The sequence below is a fragment of the Apus apus genome, chromosome 16, assembly GCF_020740795.1.
Source record: "Apus apus isolate bApuApu2 chromosome 16, bApuApu2.pri.cur, whole genome shotgun sequence".
Taxonomy (NCBI): Eukaryota; Metazoa; Chordata; class Aves; order Apodiformes; family Apodidae; genus Apus; species Apus apus.
The window spans coordinates 7,788,603-7,815,849 of NC_067297.1; the positions used below are offsets into that span (position 1 = coordinate 7,788,603).

The following is a 27,247-nucleotide window of genomic DNA, read 5'->3' on the forward strand; positions in this document are numbered from 1 at the left end:
TCAGATATAAGATAAACCAAGAATGCATGAATCCCTGTTTCTCCCCAGTGGAATCTACCACAGCACCCAGCACAAAAACCACCAGTGCTCCAGCAGCCCTCAGAAATGGGCTATTTTAGCCTCTTTAGTTATAAAACCCTAGCACTGCCAATTTTCACTGCACGAGACTATTACAGAATTAAAGAAAAATCAAAAGCAAATCCCCCAAAAGGCCCCACACTTAACCCCTGTTCACTCTGCTCATCAGGTAACTAACCCTGATTCTAATCAACAGTCTGCTTTAATAATCTTTTTCTTGTCTTTAGTAAAGTGAAAGGAAAGAAAGGCAAAATAAGGCAATGGATTGTAAGGAAAGACAGCCCTGAGAGCAAATAACAATGTGAAAACAGCTGAGACAGATAAGCAAATACCTTACCCTATTACATAAAGAAAGCTACAGCATATACATGACAAAACTGCCTCAGGACAGTCTCAATCAAAAAGGTCCAGAAATAAAGACCAGATATCCTCAAAATCCTTTGCCTTTCCTCTTCTGCAGGATGTAATCCTTTCCAGGCTGGTGAATTTAAGATGGATTTAGGACAACTCTTCATTCTAGCATGCAAGGCCAGTGACAGCAAGGTTATCCTATCCCAAAAGCCAAGGAGCACTGGGAATTTCAGGAGATGTGACTATACAACAATAGTGTCTTTCTAGTCAGATTAGAGATCTGTTCCCCCCACTGCCCTGAGCTGAGGGCAATGGCAGAGGAGATTAAAAACATGGGCAAAAATCACACAGAAGTCACATGCCCTGTCCCTCAAGGGGCTCTCAAGGGCTCACAGTGTCAGCTGGCTGCTGGGGGGTTTATGGAAATCACCATCCTTCCCCATCCTGCTCCAGCCACAGGGACAAAGGGGCACCACTGCCTGCACGGCTGTGCTGGGAGACTCCTGAGCAGCCCCCTTGCCAAGGCCACTGGTTCAAGCAGACTGAAATTCTGCCAGAGAAGGCCCTTTGTACTTACTTATAGCTGTGGAGATGGGCGAAAATTTATGGGACTTTTTGTCCTAATTAAAAGCAGAGGTCACCTAAGAAGAAACAGACTTATAGAAAAGGGAACTTCTAAAATGAAAATGTGTTGTAAGGAAGTTCATGGACTTCAGTATTTGTAAAGCTGAAGTATGTAGTATATTTATGTCTGTACTTCTGCTTATGCTTTTAGTGGGACATTTCAAAAACCCTCAAGAGCTCCCATGGATCTGGAACAATAAATGCACTAATTACTCAACAGCATTTGAGCTCATGGGTTCTAGGACAGCCTTCTGCACCCAGGGGCCAGCTCCTCAGCTGGCTTACCGCAACCTGGCTGCATCCCACATGGCACTCAGAGCAAACAAACTCTTTATTTATTCAGTGTGAATTCAGCTTGTGCAGGTAAATTCAAACATGGGGATGGTTCTTATAATGTGAGGCTATCTAGGAACATGTGAAAAGAAAACCGGAAGTTAAATGCTTTGGAACCAACATTACATTCCTGGCTCTCTCAAATTCCTGCTATCTTAGAGGGAGAAGTCCTTTCAAAATTCTTTGTTTCTAGTATTATTTTCCTATTTGTACAATCCTTTGTGTCATCATTGCTCTTACAGGTCAGATCACTTTGTTATAGTCCCTTTATCTTTTCTCTTTCCAACTGAGTATCTGCCTTTAAAGAAGACAGAGTATTGCTCCACCTGAAAGGGACCCATCTGCCATTCTTTTTCTTGTCCAGAAGAAAGAGACAATTATAGTCTCTCTTTTATAGTTGGCATCACAGCAAAACAAGATTGATACTTATTTTGGAATTATTACCCTTCCATTCATAAATCTTGTCCAGAAGTCCTGCTCATGTTGCCAGCACACTATTGTAGGAAATAGATATTAAATTCCCTTTTATCATTTAGCTTTGGCTCCAGTTCAAGGAGTTTTAGATTCATAACAAGAGCCCTGTTTCCAATATTGATTTTTGGCAAGAAAAATGCTAATTTATCAGAGGTCCTACAATACAATGAATTTTCCAGCCCAAGTAAGAAATGTTACCTACCTAACAAAGGAAAGATTTTTCATTAGTGTATGACAGATCAGCAGGTGGAGAAACCCCATTAGTTACAATTCAGGTTTGCCTCTGGTCACCAAGTATGCTTCCACACCCATGAGCTGAAACACACTCAAGAATTCCCAACCAGAAGCATTATATGCTTTATGGCAATAATTTTGTTGATCTTTATGTAGAAATTTATCCCCCTCTGGAAACCAGTTTCTCCATGGAAATCTCAAAGACAGTAAGGTACATAAATCATCACCTGGGCCATGTTGCATGTAGAAACTGGTACTGAGTTGAGCTCTGTACATAAATGATGCTGTTGAAGGTGTTTTTCCAAGTCTGACAATTTGGTCCCCAGCCCAAGAGCATCCCTGATGCACAGACTGGGTCAGGGGAATGCTGCTGGCATGATCTCCAGCAAGCTTCTGTAACCATTACACTGAAACAGTGAACCTGCCTGTGCATGCATGGAGGATTTCTGGCATGGGAACAGCACCCTTACCAAGGAACATCTGTTTCAGGGTTTCACAGAACTGCATTGAGCTGGCACAGAACTAAAACAGGCCATGAAAAGAGCTTTACATGGTATGCAAGGGTATACAAACAATTCTGAGGCCAATGATTACTTAGCACTTTGCAATCATTCCTGTCTGTCCTCCTTCCCACTGAGCACTACCTCCATGCTGTAGATCAGCTGAATTACAGCTCAATTCTTGCTGTCCCAGCAAGTGTGCTCATGAGTATGGGCTAAAAAGATCTGAGTAAGTAAGGTGGTCATGGGCAGCTGTGCTGGGCAAAAGCCCACTGTACAGCAACATTAAGTGCATAGTGCAGGAGAGGAGTCCTGGAAGGTTGTAAAGATCACCACTAGCAACTGGAAGGCCAGTTCCAGAAGTCAACAATATAATTTGAGAGAAACAGGAAGGAGCAGACTGGGGCATGGCAGACAGTGCAGCAGGGCTCAGGCTGCTCAAAGCCTGCCTAGAGCTTGCCTGTTCCACCTCAGGTTCCAGCTTCATCTGGGTAACAAGATAATCATTCTCAGGCTACATCACCAAGCAGAAGAGAAGAAGGTTGCAGATAGCACTGAGCTGGCTCTGGATGGCCCAAGTGTCTCTGCAATCCTTATGGTGTTTTGCACATTTCTTTCTATCCATGAGCTGCAGTCTAAGTTATCTGAGACACTGGTTTCTGGCGCTCAACAAGGGAAGATGTAAAATCAACAGAATTTGATGAGCTGCCAGGGATTTGACTAGGCTGCAAAGACTTTGATATTTTACAGAAGCTCCAAATAAAAATCAGCTGCTGCTGTTGCCAAGTGTATGTTACTGGTTTTATTAAAAAGAAAATCTTCCAAGAACAAATAAAACCAAACAAAGATGTCTCATCCTCCTATACTTTTGTTCCAAGGTACACTAGGGCAGGTTGGTTCACTGGCTATCCGTTTGCCAGATGCTTTCAAGTTTATTCTTATATTCACTCTCATTTTATCCCCTTCCATTTCAGAAGAGGAACAGCTGCACAGATGCTCTATAAATAAACTACAAAATTTATTGGAAGAGGGTTTTTGTTTATTTTTTTAGGCTACCACGTATTCCCAGTTCCATCCTTCTCCATGCTCTCTACAAACTGAGTCAAGTTCAACTGCAGCTTGGGTTTGTCTATACTATGTGCTCAACCTTATAAACAACTGCAACTTTTTAGCCATTAGTAACAAACTGTTTATGTTCATTGTAGCTACTTTCTAACTATGTTAGGTCCTAAATAGACTTAACTATCAGAAATGAATTTGAAAAATGGTCCACAGGATGGATATGTATCAACGATCTACAGACACCTCAACAGACAGCTAATTTCTAATTGTGAATTTTTTAACAAATCGGTGCATTTTCAGGTAGACAGGCCTCTCATTCTTTTACCAAAAAGAAAATCTGTTTTGTCTGCTCAGAGGACAGCCAGGCCTTTCTAACTAAAATCGCTAAGCTCATTTGTGTGTGCAGGAAGTGTGACAAATGGCTAGAGTAGTTTATCGCATGTATGTAACCATCAAGTCATAAAGGGTAGAAGATATTAACCCCCATAAACAAACTAGCATTCTATTTCTCAGCACAACGGAAGTATACATTTAATAAGATAAGGATATGAAACACATGTTACTGATGAGATAAGGAGCTTGCAGAAACAGCACAGACAGATATGTCGCAAGTCTTCCAAGTCAAAGTAAATGTCATTCAAAACTTTATGTTGGGAAACAAATTTATAATAAATTTTGTCTGCAGTATCTACAGATAGACTGTGAAATTATGTGCCAAGTCATAATTAAAGTTATTTTTGAGGCTACAATTTAAATCTAGGTGCAGCTGAAGTTAACCAGAGGTTATGTGGTAACTTCAATGAGACCAGAACTTCATGAAGTTACTTCAAGCATGATCCTTATTTAGGCACTTAACGTTCCATGGGAAGCCTGAAGACAATGAAGGTGTTGGAATGTTCAACACTAAGGAATTATTATTTAGAAACTTTAATTTTGTTCTCTTGTTAACCTTAGCTCCAGAGTCTGTACCTTATATATGACCAATTCACTGAAGTTTTCAGTATTAGCCTGCTCTGACTGCACAGACAAGCCTTGCTTGCCTTCTCTCCGCAGCCTGGCAGAATGAGCTGAACCTTGCATTATTTTTCATACATGATTACTACTAAAGGTTTTCAGTCCTCTTTTAGCAAATGCACATTTCCTTAAAATGTACATTTTCTACAAATGCTTTTGAAAGCAAACAGATCTGCAGGGACGGCTGAAGCAAGTGAATGAAGTGTGCAGATTCAAAATGAGTTAATTAAAAATGAACATGCACAAAATAGTTTGTGGTATTTAAACAGCTGCTTATGAAACCCAGTACAAGAACTTCACCAAGTAAAGATATATATCATCATTCTGCAAGTGACAGTCTTCCACAACACAAACCACGTAGAGATATCAAGAGGAGTACGCAGTACAAGAGCAGTGTCTCCATCGTGCCTCCTGCTAGCACTATTTTATATCATGGTGAAAGCATGTCTGGCAAACAACCTATTTGATGTAGACAGGGGAAAAGCCAAAATACTGACCTAGTGTTTCATATGCAGCTGCTTTCATGAGAAAATGAAAACTGTTACAAGATATTATGGACAAACCCTGGTTTGGAGCCAACTGTTTTGAACTGGTGGTTTGAACATCTCTCTGCCACCTGGGAGAATCAGCTTCCAATGCAAGTTTGGGCCAGGAAGGTCTGGCAGTGTTGGAAGTGATAGTCCCTGCCTTATGCTAAATCAATTTAGAGCAACATCGGAGTCTTGAGGGAAATGGTCAGCCTCAACAGCTGGTACATGGTGAGGCAGAAGACAGTTTAATAGGGAAAATGACAACCCGTAAGGAAAGGCAACCCCAGCTCATGCTACTCATGATCTCAAAATACTGCCTTGGCATGCAGAAAGCTCCTACCTCCCTTGAGAAGTTATGGGTTAGCTAAATAAAAGAACCTTGTCCTCACACATGCACAGAGAAGGAGCTACGTTTTTTTTCAAAATCATTTATCTGAGAGACGAAAGTAAATTTTTATCAGCCAGCAGTGGAGGAAAACAGTCCTATGATTTATTGGCCTTGAGACGCTAAAAAAAGAATTCTCTGGCCTTTTTCCATTAAGACTTTGCAACCTACGTTATAGCCAGTGGGAAATTGTTTAATTCCCAAAACATGTCTTCAGTCATAAAATTGGTGAGGATGATTCATTATTATTTATGTGGTGCCATGGGCATGCATGGCATTTTACAGACAAATAGAAGAAACAACATCTGCCTTTAGAAGCTTAGGTGAATCCAACTGTTCATGTGCATGTGAAGCAGCACTCAACTAGTACTAGAGCAAACACTGCTCATTGCTCAATGAATTAAGTAATGATACTCACCCGGGACGCTGGAAAGATTTAGACAGGAGGATATTTAGGAGACACGTCATTACTGTCTAAAAATTTGACATTATTTCACTAAAACTGTAAGACTTTTCAAGTCATATGTTATTTTGTAATGGCTTTATGATTAATATGTCCTTAGTCTTGTATTATGAATTTCTGATAATATGATAAGATGTACAGTAGCACATGAGAGTGTCACTATGAAATCAGACCATAAATTCTGCACTGCCTAGCAATTTTTTTTTTCTCTGTGGGCACAGCACTGGGTAGGAACTCACAGGTTTCATCATACAATTCTAAACATGCAACATAAATTACTGAAAGAAAATAATTCATGTGGTTATTGCCAAAACCCAACACGTACCAGGTCTCCACATCACCTTTCTGAAGTATATAAAATTCACCCTTGTTCTGGTCTATGAAAAGTGAGCAGCTATGGCTCCTACTTGGTAAGGAACTGAGTTTGGGACCATTCGTATAAAAAGCCAAACTTTATAATGGCAGAGATAATGAAAACAGCAATTATTGTCAATAAGTGTAGGCAGGAATTGTTACCTGGACTGAGACACTCTCCTTCAGATTTGTGGACAAGATTAGTATAGACCTTCATCTACAACCTTTATACTAGTAATGGGGTTATACATGAGTTTTTGGCTGACAAAACTGAGTATCACAACAGATATCTACACACCATGTATTTGTTATGAGAGTCAGATATAATGTGATTCCAGGAATGTTCATGTTGACATTGCTGAGGCACTCACATCCTCCCCTATTTCCTTATTAACATATACAATAAGGTTTATGTGCCTGCCTTTTTGGACAGCTGAACACCAAGGGTACCCAACACAAACAAGCAATTATACCACCTCTATATGAAGAAATGTCATGATTGTACACAAAAATAAGGTACATGTGAACAGAAATGGCCATTAAGCATCACTGTTACATTACATACACATGCAGATATGTCCTGGCCCTGAAATACCAGCCCTAGAACACGGGTACCTATGGCTCTCCTGCAAAGAAAATACCAGCAACATCCTCCTCTGAAAACAAGGAAGCTTGTTTTATAACTCAGAACTTGCAAATTAAAGAATATAGACTTTTTTGTTCACACAAGTGGGGTCACAATTCTCTTTAAAATGGAGTAATTTTGTCTTTGATCCTTGTATCTAATCCACAAATGAAAACCTGTATGGGGGAGGAAGGTGAGGAGGAAAGCATTTCCCACCAGTGCTGAAAACTCTCCCCACTCATCTCTTAACGCTCCGGAGGTGACTAACAACGAAAAAAACCTCCCTATAAAATTAAGTCAAAGAAGCCCCCAGACTCTTTATGTGCTCTCACATGTCAGGGCTGTTCCCCGCCAGGTCCAAGACAATCCTCTTCTCTAATCCTGTTTTTTATATTCTGCATTGCTTTCATGTCAGTGGATGTGCAATAGGTAGTGTAAACCTCTGCAATCAACATCAACAGAAGTGAAAGAATTAGCTGTAAAATGACTTACGGAGTAGCCTCTTCCTGAAAGCGATTGAGCAGAACTCTGTGGGAGGAAACAATATGCCACAGTAAGTAATGCAAGAGATTCTGTGTAATGTAAGATAAGAATAATTTTGTGATTCCCTCCCCCAGCCCAGTAATCCTCAGGGGAAAACCCCACAACCAGAGCACCTCAAATGATCTTGTGACATTCTGCAAGCTGCCACGGGAGTAACGGCAAAAGAGCATTTCCAAGTGAGGGCTCGGGGCTACTTCAGACAAGGGTTTCATAAGCTAGAGTAGGGCTTTGACAGCACTTCCCAATGAAGGAAAAAGCTCTCAGCGTTGGATATGTCTTCAGAGCAGCAGAGTATGCATTCTGAGCTGTCCCTCTTCAGTATGTAAAGGCAGTCTCCAAGGAACAGCATGTGTGTGTAAGGATGCTCCCCTGAATCAAGGCTCCTCATTTTGCCTCAACTCGAACTTTCAATCATGTAACCATATATCCCACTTTCCATTCCCCTCTATGAATTTGTGAGCTTCCAGCCTTCATTGCTGCAGTATTATCATATGACAACTCCATCTGAAACAACAATAGCAGCAAAGCACTAATTTATCCTCTCTCAGGGCTTTAATAAGCATTCCATCCCTTTTGAATAAGTAAAATTACATTGTTTACTCCTGATCTTCATTTCAGCTCCTCTTGCTCCTTTCTCTACTACATCCTTACCTCCTTCACATGCTGCTAAATAACTTGGTTCTTTTCATTACACCATCGCCAGTCACTTGGATTCCTTTTCCCTCTCTACAACCCAAGACTGTCAAGGTGTTCTTTTTCACTGGTGATGGCTTTCTCAAAGCAGCTACTCTCCAGCTGCTTCTATACACCTTCTTTCTAGAAATTAAAAAGAAGCCAGGAACAGTAGTGGCATACGACACCACAGGACCCAGCAAGTTCTCTGCAGGCCAATTTCCAAGTGTGATTTATAGTCATGATGCCTTCATTATGTGATTTCATTAAACAAGATTCAGGGAGTCTTAGCAGTCCTGTTTCCAAGACTTAAGTTCTAGTGGGTTCCAGAGCTTGAACAAAAATACCGAATTGTTGCAGGCTGATCTTGAGGATTGTTTGTCTTTTTGCAGCAGCACCATAAGTTATTGTGTTACTAAATAACCACAACAGTACGATACCCCCAAAGAGATGGATGTAAACTGATTGTAGGCTACTGTAAATACTTGTAGTTTTCTATCTGTGGATAACAGTCCCTTTGCACAATCTGTCTGCAAATCTTTTAATCAGAAGATAACTAGTTCAATACAGAAACCTTTCCAGATTCCTGCACTCAATGGAAGACTTCATTCTTGCCATTTTGCCCATGCACACTCTGTGCCACTGTCTTGCAACTGCCTTGCAACTTGAAAGAAATAATTTGCCAGCCAAGTACCCATGGAGGGAAGTGTCCAAAGTAAAGAAGAGACAACATAATTGAGTGTGCTGCTGGGTGGAAGAGGGCTTCCCATTAACCCTCTGACCAGGTGGCACAGGAACAAGGGTGCCAGGCAGAAGGAAAGGCTGTGGCACATCTCTTCATGGGTCTTGCACACAGCTCTGCAGCCAATGTGTGAGCTGGTGCCAGGACCCTTCCCTGGCATGCATCACCTACACCTCTGTCCTGCTGTGGCTCAGGAGACATCTGTCCTGCAGGGAAAGGACAGCTTGCACAGGGGAAGTCTGAGACAGCAATAACAAACTGCTAACAGCATTTAACTTTCTGCCTTTTGCATATCACACATTGATTTGGCCTCTGCCTTCAAATGCTACAAAACTAGAGTTATTTATAAACCTCTTTACTGTAACTGCACAGAAATAAAGTTATAGGCTGGTGAAATGAAGGGCAGTAGCATCTATCTCTTCTTTTGAGATACTAAGACAAACCTATCCCTTCCTCTAAATATTTTTTAAAAATCCCCAAGCAACTAATGAAATTCAGCCTTGTATAGAAAAAGAAAGGTTAATAACTCTACCCTACTATCTGTGTAAGCATGTTGAACAGCTGAACAGAATTATCTGTTCTGATACTTTGGATAGTTTGTTCAGGCAGTTCACCTAAAGTACACACAGAAATGAGGAAATGGCAAATTACCTGCTTGGTGGGGCAGGAAGAAAGGAGAAAGGGTGGTAGTTTTCACTCTCTCCACCTGCCCCCCCCCAACAACTCAGATTTAACAAAAATTGACAAGGTCTAACAAGTTGGAAATAATAACCAAAACCAGAAACAAGAGGTTTCATTAAAAGGTTCTCCCTAGGGAAACAGCCCCTCAGAGCATTTTCACTTGAACAGTTATTTTTAACCTTTGAGTCTTGTGCACGCCTAAAATATTTTCCTGGAATGGAGTAGACAACAAACTCAAACAGGCTAACAACAGACCTGCTTTTCTTAGATAACTTTCAGGCATCTCAAGCTGTCCAAGAACCCCAGGAATCTGCAGACCACTGATTTAAAACCACTGAGTAGAAAGCCAGAACATTTGCTGAATAAAGTGTCACATCAGAAATAATTAAAACTGAATGGCAATTTACTCTGGCATTTTTCACATTTAAGTACTTGTTCCTCTCTTACAAGTTTTAACATTAAATTTCCTGGAAATCAGAGGGGGAAAGGGTTCCCTCCTCCCCTCACTCAGAATTTTTATTGCATTTGTAAAGTTAGTAACTGGTGAATACTTTGGATTTAACTCATAAAATCCTTTCTAATAATTAGGTTTATGCACAGCCGTGTCCCACACTCGCCAGAGCTGTTTGCATGCATTTTTCTGCACATCTAACAAACCACTGCTGCTTTCTTGGTTAGCTGGGAACACTGCAGGCTCTTTAGGAGGATCCATACCAACTGCCACATGTAGAAACTTTGAAAGCCCCAACTAATATCAGTTATGAGCACCAGAGCAGAACAGTTTGCATGCAACTGTGATGGATGTTCCTAAAGAAAAAAATCTTTAGGGGTTGATATAAACATAGCTCAATCCATATGTCTCTGTATCAAGATCAAATAATGAGAAAAGCAATCAATCATGGCTGCAAATATAAGAAATCTTAGTGGAAGTTTAACTTGGCATCTACCCCAAGTTGAAGGAACCTCCTTTGACTGTGAATGAGTGCTTGCTCTGGCAAGAGCAGTTTACTGGGGCAAATCTTCAGCTTGCATGATTTACAATGGCTCTCACCTACAGGATAGGAGCACTTACATGGAGGACTGTCATAAAATTCTTATGCTCAAGCCAGCCTATTTGCTATTTTGGTCAATTTTCCCCTTGTCTGAAGGTACCTCAAGCAGCAGGGTGCGATGGTCACCACAGTACCCAGCTAGCTACACTCACCTGTCTGGTAGCTTTGGTTCTCCCAAGGCCAAAACTCAAACCAGCTCTTACTGCTTCAACCCACACACCCTGACTGGCTCAGTTCTTCAAACACTGAAGAAAGCATCATGAGCAGGAAAGATGCAGCCAAACACATAAGTCAAAGACAGAGGATCATGACCCCACCTGGCCAGCTCCCAGTCAGATGCAGGAACAGCTGCCAATTTAAAAGCCTTTACATATGCAAAGCCCTATACTGCAGAAGTGGGAGATGGGGATAGTGATGTGCTCACACAAGCCAAGTGCTGCCCACACAGAGCAGGCAGGGCTCTGCCAGTGTTCCAACAAAGGTGCTATAGTGGACACATCCATGCTGCTGAACCTGCTGACCCTGCTCCCATTAGATGCAGCTGCCATGGGAAGCAATCCGGGCAGAACCTTGGGGAGGGCAGAGGCCCTCTCTGCCTACCTCGAACACTGGCTTTAGTGCCTCTCATGCCTCTTTCAGCACTGTCTGGCATACGCTGGGTTTCCAAGGGAGACTGTTATTAGTTAGGGGCAAAATGAGTGTGGTCTGTGCATTTAATGACGCATAAGTGGAACTACAGTGCTAGATGGCATTTGTGCATAAAGATAAATGACTTATAATATTTTGCAGATGATGTGCTCTTTTACAACTGAAGATTTTTGGTTCCTTTTAAGCCCAAGGTTAAAAACAAATCCAGACATCACAGACAAGACATTTCAGTTCTGTCACGGAGTGAATTATTTCTACCCTGGGACAGCTCTTGTGTTAATTACACTGGGTATAAAAAAATACACCTTTCTGGCAGCAAAGACAAAATCTTCCTGTTGAAAGACTCTACTATCCCCCCAGCGATGTCCTTGAGAGTTTGAGTTACCCTGCAATCTGCAACTGCATGTAGAAGATTTCCTCCTTTACTCCTGATAAACACTGTGATTGCAATTCAGAAAAGAACATAATGACAAAATCTCACCAATAACCTTCAGAGGGTTTTCTAAGATCATCTGTTAAATTGATAGGAAAAGTTAATTCCCTTGTATAAATAAAAGCATGGCCTTCCACTCTTCTCATGATGCAAAAGAAATCAAGACACCCTCTGTTCAGTTGCTTAAAGTCATTGGGATATTTATTGAACTAGAAGGACAGCAGGAAGGGCTTTAAAATCCAGTAATAATCAAGCTAGTAGGGCATCTCAAGCCAATTCCTCACCCTCAGTGAGTCAGGCAGGTTTCAACTTGGATCTTTTGTATCTTTGATATATAAACTAACTATAAGGGGATTAGATAAAAGCAGGTGATGACAGCATGACACAAAATTAGCTCTTGTTTTCAGAATTAATTTCCCATCTCTTTGGCTAAAAGACTTAAACTCACACATTCCAGAATTTGGGCAAATTCCTATGTGGGCACAGGACAGTCTCCCAGAAGAGCTTCATGCTAACACCATGTTAGTGTGGACACTGAGGCAGAGAAAGACTTAAACATGGCTGGTGTCACCTGAGGACTCCCCAGCAGAGGATGGAACTGAGACAGATTTCCCAGCTCCTATTTTGTGCCTAACTTTGTCTTGCCAAATCACAAGCCCATACTTACCATATAGCCCCAAGTCACAAGCCTGATTTGGTTTATTAGCACCCAGCAGACTTAAACAGTAATATGCAGAAACCTGTTTTTTAATTACCTTTTATAGTATTTGTTCAGAATAAAATCTCACCTCAGCTGTACCTGTCCCTCCACTATTTGTCAGTTACCCCAGTTCTGCAGTCAGATAGGACTGAGGCACTAGGAAGCATGCATGTTTACCTGTCCCCTTGGTCATTTACAGACCATTCAACAACAGAATATTGATTCAGCTTTGAACACTGGAGAAACCCAGTATTTTCTTTCCAAGCAAGTCCCTTATAAAACTCAAATGTCTTGTTCCAAGAGGAGTAAGTGAGGAGGAAGATAAAAAGGTGCAAGGGTAGAAGATACCCCAGACCTTAATACAAAGTCTCTTATTGCAATTAATTTCCATAGTCACACTTCTGTCTATTAATACAGTATGTTCAATTGACTTGGAAAAGGTCACAGAGCACATCTGATGTTTACTTAGATTAGAAACCTGACAAGATAACCACAATACATGATGAATGATCTTGGATGCACACAAACTTTAATGTGTCTTTTTTCTAATTCACTTATTGTATATGTTGGATAAACAAAGGAGATTATGCTTGGAAAGACTGCAAAACCAGCTCAGTAAGATACCAAATTACACAAGGCCTAAACATCTGTAACCGGCTCGATAAGCTACAGAACAGTTTCCAACCACGACATTTAGATTCCTGCGGCTGATGGCCACGGACAGCAGAAGGACAGACAGCTGCTGCCCAGGAACAAACGCAGTGCACACAGCAAGCCAGGGAGAACATGAAAAGACCTTGTACTTCGAAAATGCATGGAAGAGGCACGAGTGCTACTCCCACTCAAACCATCACACCTCGGCCAACTTGACAAACTGGGAATCAGATTCTAGCTTGTTATACGTGGGGAACAATGGACAGAATCTGCCACAAAGAGTTTGCAGCCCACATGTTATTATGCCAGGCCTTCCCAAAAACTCCTTCAACACACTCAGTAACATCCCTGACTATCACACCAAGGTGCTTCTGGCCTGAGATAAGCCAAGTTCTGCTGTCCCACCGACACCCTGCCTAGAGCCAGGACCAGACGTCCCACACGTGCCAAAGCTTGCAAAGTGGAAGTAAGGACCTGTGGTGCAACTGGTCCAATTCTCACTTCAGAGGCTCATTTGATCATGCTTCTGGCAAGGTATGTGCCTGAGGCACACGTAACAGACATGCAGCTTTGTACCCTGCTGCTACTTTAATCCCTTTGCCCCAGGAGGGGAAGCAGGGTACAGGAAGTAGGAGAGAAGGGGGAGATAGTGCCTATGATGGCACATAAAGAAAAGCAGATCACAGGGAACTGTTTGATCGCAGAAGTTATTTTGTATTCATCTACCAGAGAGAGAAATTTTTCTATCTAAGACTATACAAGATGCTAAACACTTATCAAAGAACATTTAGAGGGAGGAAGATCTCTCCATTTCCTACAAGACTGCTTTCATTTATCATGAAAAACAAACAAACATATGAAGATAGGACGATGGAAAATTAGAAAACATAGCCTAGGGGATGGGGAATGAGAGGAAAAAGCTCTGAACAACTTAGTAGTGGTGCTTGCTGGTTTTATGCACAGCTGAAGCCAATCCCTTGAAAAGCAGAGTTTTGACTCTTAAGTGGCCAGCACCTCTTGCAACATATTTCCTAATCAGTGAGTATTTATGGTCGATATTTTATATTTCCAATTTCCCCCTAAGGGCTCGTGAGAAAGCAGCACACCTGCCAACCTTTTCAGCTGGGCCAATAATTGCCAATTTGCTCTTTGCCTTAGTATATCACTCAATTTAGCCCTGGCTGTGCCCTGCATACATCCTCATTCATCTCTGTGCCCCCATGACAATTAGAGTGTTAGCTTCGGCTAACTAGGGCAACTATTCTACTAGGGTTGGAAGACAATTATTAGTCTATTTTCCCATCTTGTGGCAACAAAATTGAGAATCCATGACAATTACATTCAGCAATTCTGCACTCTGCTGCCTGCTCCCCCTCCTTGCCCCCACCTTCCGAATATTTCAAATTATCACAGCTCTACTACCACATTCAAATTTTCCATGTTCACAGGGAGTGAGGCTTCTATTTAAATGATAATGAGGGACGATCCATTCAATTTAGTGAGGGAGAAAATCCATTAAAAAGCAGGAGTTCTTAAGCTGATGGGTCAAGAAAAAGATAAAAACCTTTTTTTAAAGCCATTATACAAGGCTCTGTGTGGATTTTTGGACTGTTCAGGACATCAGAAAAGATTAGGACAATTACAGAACATGGGGAAAAACCAAAACAAAATCCCCAAACCTTCCACTTTTACTTGAGTCAACACAACAAAATAGCAATATGGCTTATCCAGCTCTTAATTCTCTGGCAACTCTCAATTACCTCACTATGAAAGCCAGCAGAGGAAAAACCTGATTTTGAAAAAGGCTGTTGACTCCTTGTTGGTTGTAGAAAACCTGAGAGTACATGTGTAATAGGGACGTCAGCTTTGTAGTAGATTTTAAGAGAATTTTACATCAACACTGAGAACATAAACAAGTGACAAATTCCCATCCCCTCTTCCCCACAGCACATCTGCTGTGCAAACCTGGACTAAAACTTCTCTGTTCTTCTGCTCCAAAGTTTCATCATCCCAAAGGAGAGGCCAGCCTCAACAAATCAAACCTCTCCAGCCAAAGATTATTTCACTAGATCATAATAAGCAATTTTTCCCCAATGACCCATAATAAATGGCACTTGGTGTAATGTCTGGAAAGAAGTACTATACAAGACAGACAATTGCTTACTATGAAGTTGTAGCACTCTCTCCCCACAGAAGTTTCACTGTGGCAAAGAAACAGGAAAATGCTCTGGGTTTTGTTGCGGATGGACTGATGGCTCTGTGTTGTGTAAGACATAATCAAGCATTAGCTTCAGTTTTCTTTAGAGTGCAATTATTTCACGACAGACCAAGCCACCTCTTGACTTCATGGTCCATTAGAGACTAATGACATGCACTAATGTAAATAAAGAACAACTTGCTGGCGTCCCATTGAACAACTCACCTCAATAAACAAATCACACAGAGGAGCTAAGCTGCTCATAATAGCGCTTTCTAAATGGCAGACTGACAACGAAGCTGGAGGGAGGACTCCAGCCCCCCTAAGGTGGCAACGCTGAATGCGATAGCCGACACTTCCATACACACATTTCCCACCACACCTGCTGTGTGCTGCCATACAGAAGCCAAACCTGCCACCTCCTGCCTGATTTACTCTATTGTTCTCCCAAGTTAATGGGGAAAGGAGATGGGAGGGAAAGGCAGCATGAAAAACAGTCCTGAAAGCCAAATACACCAAGAAACAGCTACTTGGGGGAGAGTGAGAAACAGCCCAGGTGCCTCCTGCCACAGAACATCTGTCCGCAAGGAGAGTCGGCCACCTCAGCACAGCCATGTGCCACAGCCTTGGGTTTTAACCGCTAACCACAGGGAAAATCCATCCCTGCCTTCCCTTTCCACCATTACTGCCTTGTGGCTTTTTAATCCCCAGTGCCACAAGTAAGAGGTTTGCACCAGTTCAGCTGCACGTCATCTATGTAACCAGCATGCTGGGAAATACAGCTTCAGAGCCATACAGGGACCAGGCACGGCCAGACAAAAAATCCTGCAGGAATTGAAATCCAGTAGCGCATACTCTTTTTCTCTCCCCTTCCCTGCTCCCTCTCTACAAAGAGAAACAAGTCTGCTGCCTTATTCCTTTGCACACAAATGGGGAAAACCATCTGATTGTACCCGTGGGACTAACACTTTCTGACAGTCACTAAATAGACTATAGAACATTCACTAGTACGTGAGGAAGCGTTATACTTAATTAAAGCTAAATTGCACTCATCGAACAGTGAACGAAGAGCATTCTGTGATTCATGAACCTTACTTTTCCAACTGTTTAATTACTAATTTGAAAAATTCTCATTTTCAATGGGTTGCCAGGTCATGAGAGTAGCTTCAGCAAAGCCCTGAAGTGTGCCCTGGCCTTTAGGCACTGCCCATTGACTTAAAAGAACAGAATGCCTATTTCCCACTGAATTTCACTGGCTTTGAAGATTTTGAAGGAATTAGGAACTCAGACTCAATTCCTGCAGGCTCAGCCTGCAACTTCAGAGGCAAAGGGAAAGGAGGAGAAAAAACTGGAAGTGTATTAGCTTAACAAGAGAAGTCACCAAGACCACTTAATGCTTTGACCTAAGCTAATTGCTAAGTCTGAATATGTTACTCCTCTCCTGCGGCCCCACGCTATGGCACAGCAAGGCCATCAGGCACCCCTGCTCACATACCTGTCAAGAGTGGCCGGGGGGAGGGGAAGGAGCGAATCGCATAAATTTATGTATATATACAATTACAATCATTATTGACTAATCACACAGTCAAAGACACCCTGCAGCAGGAGGATTTGACCAGCACCCTCCCCACCCCCCAGTACTGACTTTCCCTACTGCAGCACGTGGGTTCAAAATCCTGGAAGCTGATCACAGGACACGTTATTTTTCTCTTCCTCCCACTGTGTCGGCTGTTTACAGCGCCCCATTCACACTCCAAACATGTAGAGAGAATTTTCCCCCGTCACATTTCCCTGTCAGAGCTGTCAAGCCGAATCCTGCTTTAATCTGCCAAAAGCACTTTTCTGCTGACATTTTTAATAAATACTTTCAGCTTTTAAACACATTTGTGGGAGCCATTTTTCCCCCTTTTTCTCCCTTCTCCTCCTGTAGAATGGGCTCTGAAAGCCTTAATAGCAAATACATTACACTTATCAAAGGTTTTCCCCCCCCTCTTCCTTTTGCATCCTGAAGCTGAGGTAGTGTTTTCAATTTTAAAGCTAAATTAACTGTCCAATTGAATTTAGCTGGTGTGAGCCGTTTTCTGTGACAGGTTTTAGTTATGAAGCATATTTTACATTAATAGAACTCAACATGAAAACCACTCGCTCTGGGATTTCTGTGGCTTGCCATTGAAATGGCAAATTTAATATTTCAGACATGCTCGTGCCAGCGTTTGATTATTGTTCTTCATTTAAATCTCTCCTAACGGGAAAGGTCCTAATTAGTAAAAAATCATGTTTTAATGAAGGCAAAATGCTAATTGCTAACACAAAAAGCCTTCATATAAAATTATCCCAGCAGTGCCATTGATTTCTTGGTGACTCAAAAGCCCATTTGTGTGTTTACACACTAAGGCACCGTTTGCTTTTGTTTTATCATAACATTTCACTCAACGTACCATCAAATTTCCTGAGAGACAGCTTTCCCAAAAAAACCCACTTTCATATCTTGCAGGCAGGAAGCATAAAATTAGATGAACTGACTTTGCACCCAAACTACGTGATTAAGTGCAGTAGCTAAAACCAAAGATACTGTAAAAAGCTTTTAAACACAACTTCTTTGAGAAAACAAAGCATCAAGCCATTTTTCCCCGAGGAATAACAATTCCATTTCGTTTTCCCATCTCTGATCTTTTGCTTATCATATTATTTGCACCATGATTATAGTGTTTGCAAGGCAGCTCAACCACTTATGCCATAACACTCAATCATGACATAAAAAAAAGTTATTACACAGTGACCTCTGGATGCCAACATTTGTTCAGCAAGATTTATGAAAAGCCATGTCAGCAGAGGGAATTGCTGCAATGAAGCGATGCTTCCTCCTGAATGGTACTTACATCACTGAGACGGTCCCTTGAGCTGCTCCGCTGAGAGCTTGTGGCCTCCCTGATGCTGTCTTCCTCGCTATTTCTGCCACTTCTGCTTGTAGGGACCTTCATCTAGAGGGAGAAGAAGGAGGGGGAAAAAGGAGATTTTCAAGTACTGCTCTGCCACCTGTTCCCAAGGTTGCCAACCGTGCTTTAGTCAATGTTTCACTCCTGTGCCCACGGCACTGTGGAGAGGATGCTTTTTGAAGGCATGGGGCCTCTCTCAAGTTGTGCTTGACCATGTATGTTCACGTTCCTTTTTGCTAACATGCAAGGGCACGGGTGCATTTAGCACTCCATGGAAGCAAGTAAGGCTGTACCAAAGTCCTAGGGCCTGATGCAAGTAGGGAGAAGACATACAAAGTGACTTCACACTCTGCTTCCAGAAACCTCAGCTGTGATGTTGGTGTTTCAATACTGCTGCTTGCTGCCATGCCACTGATGCCCCAATGGCATGGTCTCTGGTTCTTAAACCAGAGATGTGTCTCTGGGCTACCACCAGGGACTACACTGAGAGGTTGGTACCAGCATATGGCCAGGTGTCTCAGTATCATGAGGGATACTGGCCTGAAACAATTTGCTTGAGATAATGCACAAAATTTGAAGTAGAGCGTGATTAACTGCCAAGGCTGGTTCTCTAACCACTAAATCATCCCTTATCCTTCACTTGAAGCTATGCTTGTGTTTGTAAATAACTGAAAGGCACCAATATTTGAAATCACAGCAACTTTCTCCTTACATCCGCAAAGAGTGTTACAGGGGGAGGAGGAAGATAGGATAGATATGGCATTCATAGCTTCATTCCTGGGCTCATTTACTAACAAATTATTCTGCTAATTCCCTTGTGAAATATTGGGTGGAAAGAAGTGTTTAATTTATTAATAGGTTCTATTCATATCAGTTTGGTTCTATTTAAATTACACTATTTAAAATGTCGGCTTGTACAAATTGGTACTTTTAATGCCAATAAAATCCCCTGGTTTCTGTCAGTCCTATTTGATTGCAGTCCCAGCAGCTAACAGGGTTTGCTCATGGTGCTCTGATGTAACTCCAGCAGGTTCAAAGAGTCCTGCCACTGTGGCACAAGGAGCTGTGCTCGCTGGGCATGCTGCCACAACACGGGCACTGCAACCTGAGCCCTGGGAGCACACTGGTCACTACACACCCGTGAACATTTGCTATGGCAGTCAGCAAAGTGCCTCACAGACTATTAATATTTTAATACAATATCCAGGATACTATATGGAGAATGAGCTCCAGTACTCATACAGTCTGGAAGTACACAGCCCTGTATAGTAGAAAATAGGGAAATATCTTGCTTATGTTCAAACAACAGTACATTTCTGATTGAAGTTCTTACTCCACGTGCTGTTCTGCCGCCTTACACATCATCAATATGCTTACTTCCTCAGGATAAGACTTTTAGACATAGTCACATTGAAGTGTTAGAAATACAAATGTGTTCAAAGCCACCTCATCACAAAATCACTGCTCCCAGCATTGGTGTCCTGTCTCATCCATCGTGAAACACCTTTCGAATAGGTTGTCCACCTGCAAATTCTTATCAAGACCAATTTTTTATCTTTGCTCCCAGGTCAAAACATTCAAACAATACAGCAACAAGAGGCAATCCCTGCTGTGACCTGCTAGAAGCATTTCCAGCCAACACTGAGTCTGCATTTGCAAGTATCAGCATCAGGTATAAAGGCAGGAATTAATTCACTTGAAATTCATCATGCTGAATCCACACTGTCAGTTTCCTTAATAAAATGGCCAACAGCAACACACAGAAATCTAGCTATACTACAACAATGCCATGGCCATTATCCACCAAATTTTTAATCCCACATGTAACTAAGTAAATTTGGTAAGATTTTTTTTTTTTTCCTGAGTACATAAAATGATTGTCATTCACTTATTCTTTTTTAGGTCTTTATTAACCAATTATGATTTTAGCTATCCCATTATCTTGCCTAGGGTTGATTGCCAAGCCAACAGGACAATAGGTAATACCCCATTAATTACAGCCTTTCAAAAATGCTGGCGCACCAGCTTTCTTCCATCATCTAGATCCTCCTACACTTACTTATAACCCAACTTTACTGGTTCCCTGTCACCAGCCAGCTTTTCTGAAACTGTTGGATGTAAAGTATCCAACCTGCCAATTTCAAAGCTTCCAGACACAGCAGGTACTTTGTTTCTCCCTTAAATAGGAATCACTTAACTATTAAAGGACAGAATTACAATTTCCCTAAATACAGTACAGAAATACCCATTGAATTCTATAGCTTTCTGATTTCTGATCCATAACCCTAGCACTCCCACCTATGAACACATCAAAGCCTGTCAAAACTATTACACTTTTGACCTAAACAGCTCCTAGACAGTTGCAAATTAAAGGAAAAATAAATTACATCATTCCTAATCCTTCCACCTTCTCAAGTGCAAATGTTCACCAGAATTTTTCAAAAGGATCAAACTGCCAGCTGTTTAAAGTTAGCACAGACTCACCCAACCTGAGTTGGGTTTTTCTTGAGTTACACGCTGCTCCAAACACCACCTGTTTCTTTTCTCCAAATTTCATTAAAGGAAAACTACACCTACACCCATGGTAACAAATTGAGACAATTTGACCTGACAAGGTCTAGCACAGGCAAGCAAATTAGAAGCATCACTGCTGCCATTAACCTTTCCAAGTAAATATCAATTATTAAACTTGCTGCACTACCTCTGTCCCCAGTTTGCTGCTGTGAATTAAGAGGGTTATCAGCCTTTTTGACAGATCTTGTTCATTTACACCTGCTGCCTGCCAGCAGGGGAGCCCACACACCCGCAGCCAGAGTGCTGAGCCAAGCTGCCTTAATTCATCAGTAATTACCCTAATGAGCCACATGCAGGACCCAACTAGGAGGACAGTTGTTCTGCTAAATGGATGCATTGGTTTCACGGGCACTCTCTGCAGACCTGGGTATTAGGAAACTGGTCAAAAGCTTCTTACCCAAAGTTGCTTCTGGTTTGGCTGCTTGATTTCTAGTGATTTTTCTCTGGGTGTGATTGCTTGAGTTGCAGAAAATTCTCCTGACCATGTTCCCTGATAGAACTTTCCTATAAAAACACGTATTCCTCTTCCTTTGAAATAGTCAGATGTTTTAGGCTCTGCAAAGGCTGTATGGGCCAGAAGTGAGGGCAGCCTGTGGGCTCTCAGCCCCGCTTCCCGCCCAGGGATGTCATGGCTGCCCCACAAATCACAGACTCAAACAAACAACTCCTCAAATTCATACACAAAACACACTACCTTCTCTTGTACAACACCTTGTCAGGCACAGGCAGACATTAGTAATGGTGGCTGATGTCGCTCTAAATACCTCAGGCAGAGCAGCCAAATAAGCCGTCTATAAATGCAGGCCTGAGAAGGAGAGATCTGCCTGAGAGAGACTGCCTTTCCACTTGGATAAAGCTGCCCTAATAATGTTACAGAAAAGCTTTAAAATCACTAACCAGCAGTGTTTAGGAAGGAACCCCCTCTCTAGCATGTTGACTTTGCCCGTCTGGAAGCGCCCACGAGGCCCACTGCTGTTCCCTGCTTTGACAGAAGCAAAGGCCCCTCTCCAGGCCCTGCCAGCCGGCGCTTTCCAGTCAGTGCAACAGGGCCAGGAAGCCCAGGAAAGAGCAGGTAGGAGCATATGTGGCCAAATTTGAGTATGCTTGGTCGCACTGCCTATAGGTCTGCTCAAAGTATTTTAGGAGTCATCTGAGAAGCAAAAGAAGTCTCAAAAGAACCAGAATGCCCAAAGTTCAGCAAAAGAGAGTCCTGGAAAGGTGCTGCTACTCAGCCTCGTCGCCTGAGGTTTGGCGCGGCAGAGGGAATCTCTTCTAAAATGTAGGCTGACTACTGCGTCACTTCAGGACAGCTATGCTGAAACAAAGTTAAAAGGCCCAAGTGGACAACTGAAGTTATTTGGTAATTTATCTCTTCCAAAGGCCAAATCCTGCCCTCATCCAAATCCTAAGTCAGTAAGACATTCATGTCAGTATGTATACACTGAAACATTGAGTAGGCGCCAAAGTTTTAGTCAAGCAGAGCCTATTTCATCACTGAAGTTAACAGAACTCTCCAAAAGCATTAATTAAGCCCAAGCTTGCTTAACAAACAGACCAATGCAGCCTCCCCACAAGATACAATTACACACCTGACACTACCACACACCGCAGAGAAAAGCTGGCAGTTGGTGATGCCGGCTATCTGCAATAGCTATGGTTCAGTTTTTAACAGAAACGACATGTTTGTGTTTGAGAACATTAAAGACACTATTTCCAGCTCTGCAGGAGCAGGCCAGTGTGTGGACAGGGCTGACTTGGCAGGGAACAACCAGGAGCAAGGTACAGAGCGTTTGTAAAGCTATGATCAATTTGCATGCTGCAGGTGCTCATGGACAGTCCCAAGCCACATTCAGAGCCAAGAATTATGAACCTTGCGCTGTTGGACATCATGTAGCATGATTAAGTATCATAACTCATTCCAGTAATAACTCTAGCTCTCATTAATGTCCAGTTTTGCTATCCTAGACTGCTGCTGCCTTTCCATCTCTCCCACCCAACTTCCCCCTCCCTATTTGTTCTTATGGCGCAGAAGAAGAGGAATATATGAATGGGCAGAATGGGTCTTGCTTCACCAAAAGGGCTTTTTCATTACCACTACATTGGCTTTCAGCCTCCACTTTTTAATCATAATAGATCAGCCTGCTCTCCATTTACTTAAGCTTTTCCGATGTCACAGGAAAGCACATTTTTATTTGGTGCACCTATTTTCAAATCACGGGCACACTGCCCTGCTTATTATTAATAAATACACTTTGATTTATCACAAGCTTGGATTGAGTGCCACGGGGAGCCTGGGGCAAAAGGAGACAAATTCTTTTCTTAAGTTGTTCTGAAAGGTGCTGGGCTTCCTGACCCTCACCCCCATTAACCCAGCACAGCTAGTGTGCTCCTACTGGGAGCTCCACGGCTTGCGCAGCGGCAAACTCGGACTGATCTTGTGCCATCTCAATATATTTGTTCATTATCTTGCGCACACACAGAAGCATTTGGAAATGTACTCGGGGCACAGGCCAAATTGAATCATCTGCCTTCATTTTCCACACGATCTGAAGCTACAGCTGCTACAACAGGCTGTGGGATTTTTATTTTCCTTCCTTAACAGTTTTGTGTTTTTTTTTCTCACACTTAAAGTCACAGCAGTCTGATTTTAAACCTCTTGCTGTTGGTTGGGTTTGTGTCTGCTTTTTACAAAACAGGTCTTGTAGACACATACGGCGGGAAGAGAATTTCCCAACAACCTCCCTCTGTGCTGCTCTAAAGGCAAGACAGAAAGCAGCATCGTTGGAGAGAGACATCACTAAAATATTCATCTTGGAGATGCCTGTTCTGGTGGCTTAGATGGGTCTATTAATTCACCAATCCTCTCACCTCTGCCAGCAGACAGGCACCAGCAAGAATGGCACTCACCTACTTTGTGCTACACCTGGGAGCAGGGAATAGTCCCACAAAAACACAGAGGCCCTTCCAGATCAGAAGGGGCAAAGATCTCCCTGCAGCACTGAGCCTCCTTTCAGAAACACTTTAACTTCTTGAGAAAAAAAGTTTAATTCCTTTGTAGAATCAACTTTCTTTTGTCTTGAGAGAAAGGACAGACCAAACACAACCTCCAGATTTAGGATTTTACTGACTTCATGGCAAATTTATTTTGGCAGAAGTTACTTGGAGACAAGTAGGTACAGCTGAAAGGCATCCAAGTCCCAGAGTTTAGGTCCAAGTTTTCAGATCATCAGAGATAGAGATGAATCCACCTCATCATGCTCATCTATCTAAACTAATGCTGCTGAATGCCACTTTACATCTCATCAGTGTGTAATGACTATCATCTGCTCTGCCAAAGGACCCTTTTCAACTGTTTCTGTAGGGTCAGTCTCAGGAAGAAAAATTTTCTGCAGATAACATTTCACACTAACAAAGATTATGATTCCCCACGACTACAAGAATTCTTATAAGCAACTGGTCCAAAAACTTAACAAAACTAATCGTATGGCCTGTCCCCTTCAAAACAAACATGAAAATGAAGCTTAATAATAATTTGGCAAGATTTTTTGCAAAGACATGCTTGCATTTTATCATCAACTCCCAGGTAAGTTTGTTTCTCTTGGTAGACTATCAGCAGTAGCAGCTTTCTGCAGCAGGAGACAGTAAACTGCCTTAATACATACGAATGGACAATTTAATTAAAATGTATTGGAGACTTAGAAAAAGTACTATTTGTGGACAAAGCAGTGTGTTAAGGGATTGCACTCAAGGCTAGCTCAGTGTATTTTAAGCAGGCAACAATAAGTGGCAGTGAAACATACTGCACAGAGCTCTATCCCAATGATTAAAGAGCACACTGAAATTATAAACGTCTGTTTTCCAGACGGGGGGAAACAAGACTCACCCAGTTGCCTCTGGTTTTAATGCTTGAAACAAAACAAACCATTTGGCTTTAAACATGTACTTCTTTAAACGTGAAAAGACCCATGTATCAAAACAAGGTGGAATCAGCTAAACACATTACTTCTGACTTGTTTCCTTGAAAATCCAGCCTTAATGCATTCTAACAAAATTTATCTATCCCAAGCATACCTCATAATGAGATCAACTGGGAAAAATATCAGGCTTGTTTGTATATTTTATACTTGCTCTAACTTGGCAGTTTGGAGATTATGTATTCCCCAGGTCCCTCCTTAAATCGTTTCACACGCTGCAATTTGATTTTCTTTGCTTGCCCTTTTCCACATTTTTTTTTGATACATTTTATTGAGTTCTGGCTCAGAGGGAAACGTTCCCTTTGAATTAAGGGTGCAATCATTTTTTTCCCCTCTAAATAAGGACATATGGCATATAAAGCAATGTTATGGTCTGAGGATTTTATGATTGAAGTAGGACTCATTTTAAAAAATGACAGTAGCATCAGGTTAGATTAGAGTAGTTTTTCTAATTGGGTGGTGCTGCTCTGAATGTTGTGATCAGCTACCTTAGCTATAACTCATTTTAAATATGACATGTCTGTTTTCACTTACTGTGATGAAGAACAAAACAGCAGCAGTGTTATACTGAAGGAAATTTGTCCTTTTTTTTAGCACTCATGCAGAAAGTCACATGATATTTGGAAGGTTAGTGCTTATACATTTAACTGATACACAGACTTCTGGTTTCTAATCCTGGCTCACCTGTTTCCTCCTCTGGATAAGTTACTTAAATAACCCATATTGCAGTTGAGTAGCCTGTAACACAGTGGTTAATTTTTACCTCTATCTGGGATGAAGGGAAGCTGAATTAATGTTAGCAAAGGAGTTCTGTGCTTAGTGACTGTCAGAATCAGCTGTTAACAGGAAGGCAAGTACAACTTAATGTAATAAGTAGTATTATTAGTGAAAAATCAAAATACTAAAAAGCTATTGTTATTTTCTCAGCTACTTAAGCAACTACTCATCAATAACTTAACTCTACATCTTAATGCTTGCAACTAGACATGAGAGTCACCCCCCATTAAAAAAAAATAAATAATTAAAACCAAGCTCATTTGGTGCAGTTTTGGAAGAATCGCTATATGGTGCTCTGATTAGCTAGGGTAACATCCTGCAACAAGCTCAGCTTTAGCTCTCCAAGAGACCCTTCTCAAGGTCTGGTGCCATCTCTAACTATAGAGAAAATAAGTTTGATCTCATGAGCTTTGAGAAGTGCAGCCAGTGGGCCAGTCCCGTTGGGGACCAGAGAAGCTTTTTTTCACCCAGCACCAAGAGGCCATAAGAAGCAGCAAGGTTGGCTTTTCTGTAGCTCAATTAATACACTGGAACTGCTGCAAAGATTTTTCACAGCTTTTTGGCTGGCAGGTGGCAGAGCCAGCACCACTTCCCCAGGACAGCCTGTGCTCGCGGGATCGAGAGGCTCACTGTGATGTGAGAGCTAATGCTTATTTTGGAAAAGAGCTGATGCTTAAGTAGGCAAAACTGCTCGATTTTACAGCTGCCATCAGGCCTGCATAGCAAACTGCACTCTGCATGCCCCCATCCGTACTTGGCAGATGGTAGCAGACAGCTGGGAAAATCTGGGTTTGACATACATGAATGATAAACCATGTCAGTGCAGACCTGCTTAGGTTACAGCTAGCTAGTGTGTGTGCAGGAGTGAGACTCTGACTGGCAAAGGGTAAATCGCATTCCTAACCAATTTAGCTAAAACCTGCCTTCCACAACAGGGGCTGCAGACAGCACCTACGAGCCCTCAGGGCTGTCTGGAGAGGCAGGCAAGGCAATAAAGAGGTAACGTGCAATTTTAAGATTCATGGGCTACAGCACAAAACTAGCACAACACCTAACAAGACAGCACCCACCACCAGTGATGATTTATCTGGTCCTGTTGTGAAGGCAAACTATAAGCAGTTGCCAGAGGAAAAAACTCAGGACTGCCCACATTCCCTCAGTGAAGAAAACCCTGAGTAATCAAATAAACTTATTGGGGCACCTCAGTTTGTATTTAACAATAAATGAAGGCATCTGTCAGCACACACGCACAAAAGACACAGGCTAGCTGGTGCCTGAAGAGAAGCAGCCAGTAAAGCTGGGAGATGACAATGAAACCATAGCCAGCCAAGGGACAGACATTATCACCATAAACAAAAAGGCAGCACCTAATAATTACTGCACCAGCTGTAATACTCAGCCAGAATTGGATGCCCTAACTACCCTTTAATTTAGCAACAGGTCTAAATGAACAGCATCCAATAAATACTCCATGAGAGAGCTGAAAGCCTCTGAGCAAGTTACTAAAAAAGATTTGTGGCTTTAAGTTTCACATTAAGGTGATTCAGACCTGTGATTCTATGTTATAAAATACCATCCAATATGCATCAAATGAGAAGTTGATTTTGCACATTATTTTGGTTATGGAAAAGAAATGG

The 27,247-nt window shown here is 41.9% G+C and overlaps 2 protein-coding genes across 17 annotated transcripts in view; one reads left to right on the forward strand and one right to left on the reverse strand.

The window, feature by feature from the left end:
• The window catches only part of DGCR8 (DGCR8 microprocessor complex subunit), a 1,090,394-nt gene that overhangs the window by 600,287 nt on the left and 462,860 nt on the right, over window positions 1-27,247 (forward strand). The gene's annotated exons all lie outside the window — the stretch shown is intronic.
• FBRSL1 (fibrosin like 1) overlaps window positions 1-27,247 on the reverse strand; it is a 519,718-nt gene that overhangs the window by 273,943 nt on the left and 218,528 nt on the right. For 12 of the 16 annotated variants that reach the window (XM_051633657.1, XM_051633646.1, XM_051633658.1 and 9 more), the window contains exons 3-4: window positions 18,229-18,330; window positions 7,520-7,555 (exon numbers count right to left, since the gene is read on the reverse strand). The exons of 1 other annotated variant lie outside the window; for it this stretch is intronic. In XM_051633657.1, coding sequence (XP_051489617.1) covers window positions 7,520-7,555; window positions 18,229-18,330 — 138 coding nt within the window. The remainder of the gene's footprint in view (window positions 1-7,519; window positions 7,556-18,228; window positions 18,331-27,247) is intronic. 3 more of the 16 variants (XM_051633650.1, XM_051633645.1, XM_051633652.1) reach the window with 2 other exon arrangements.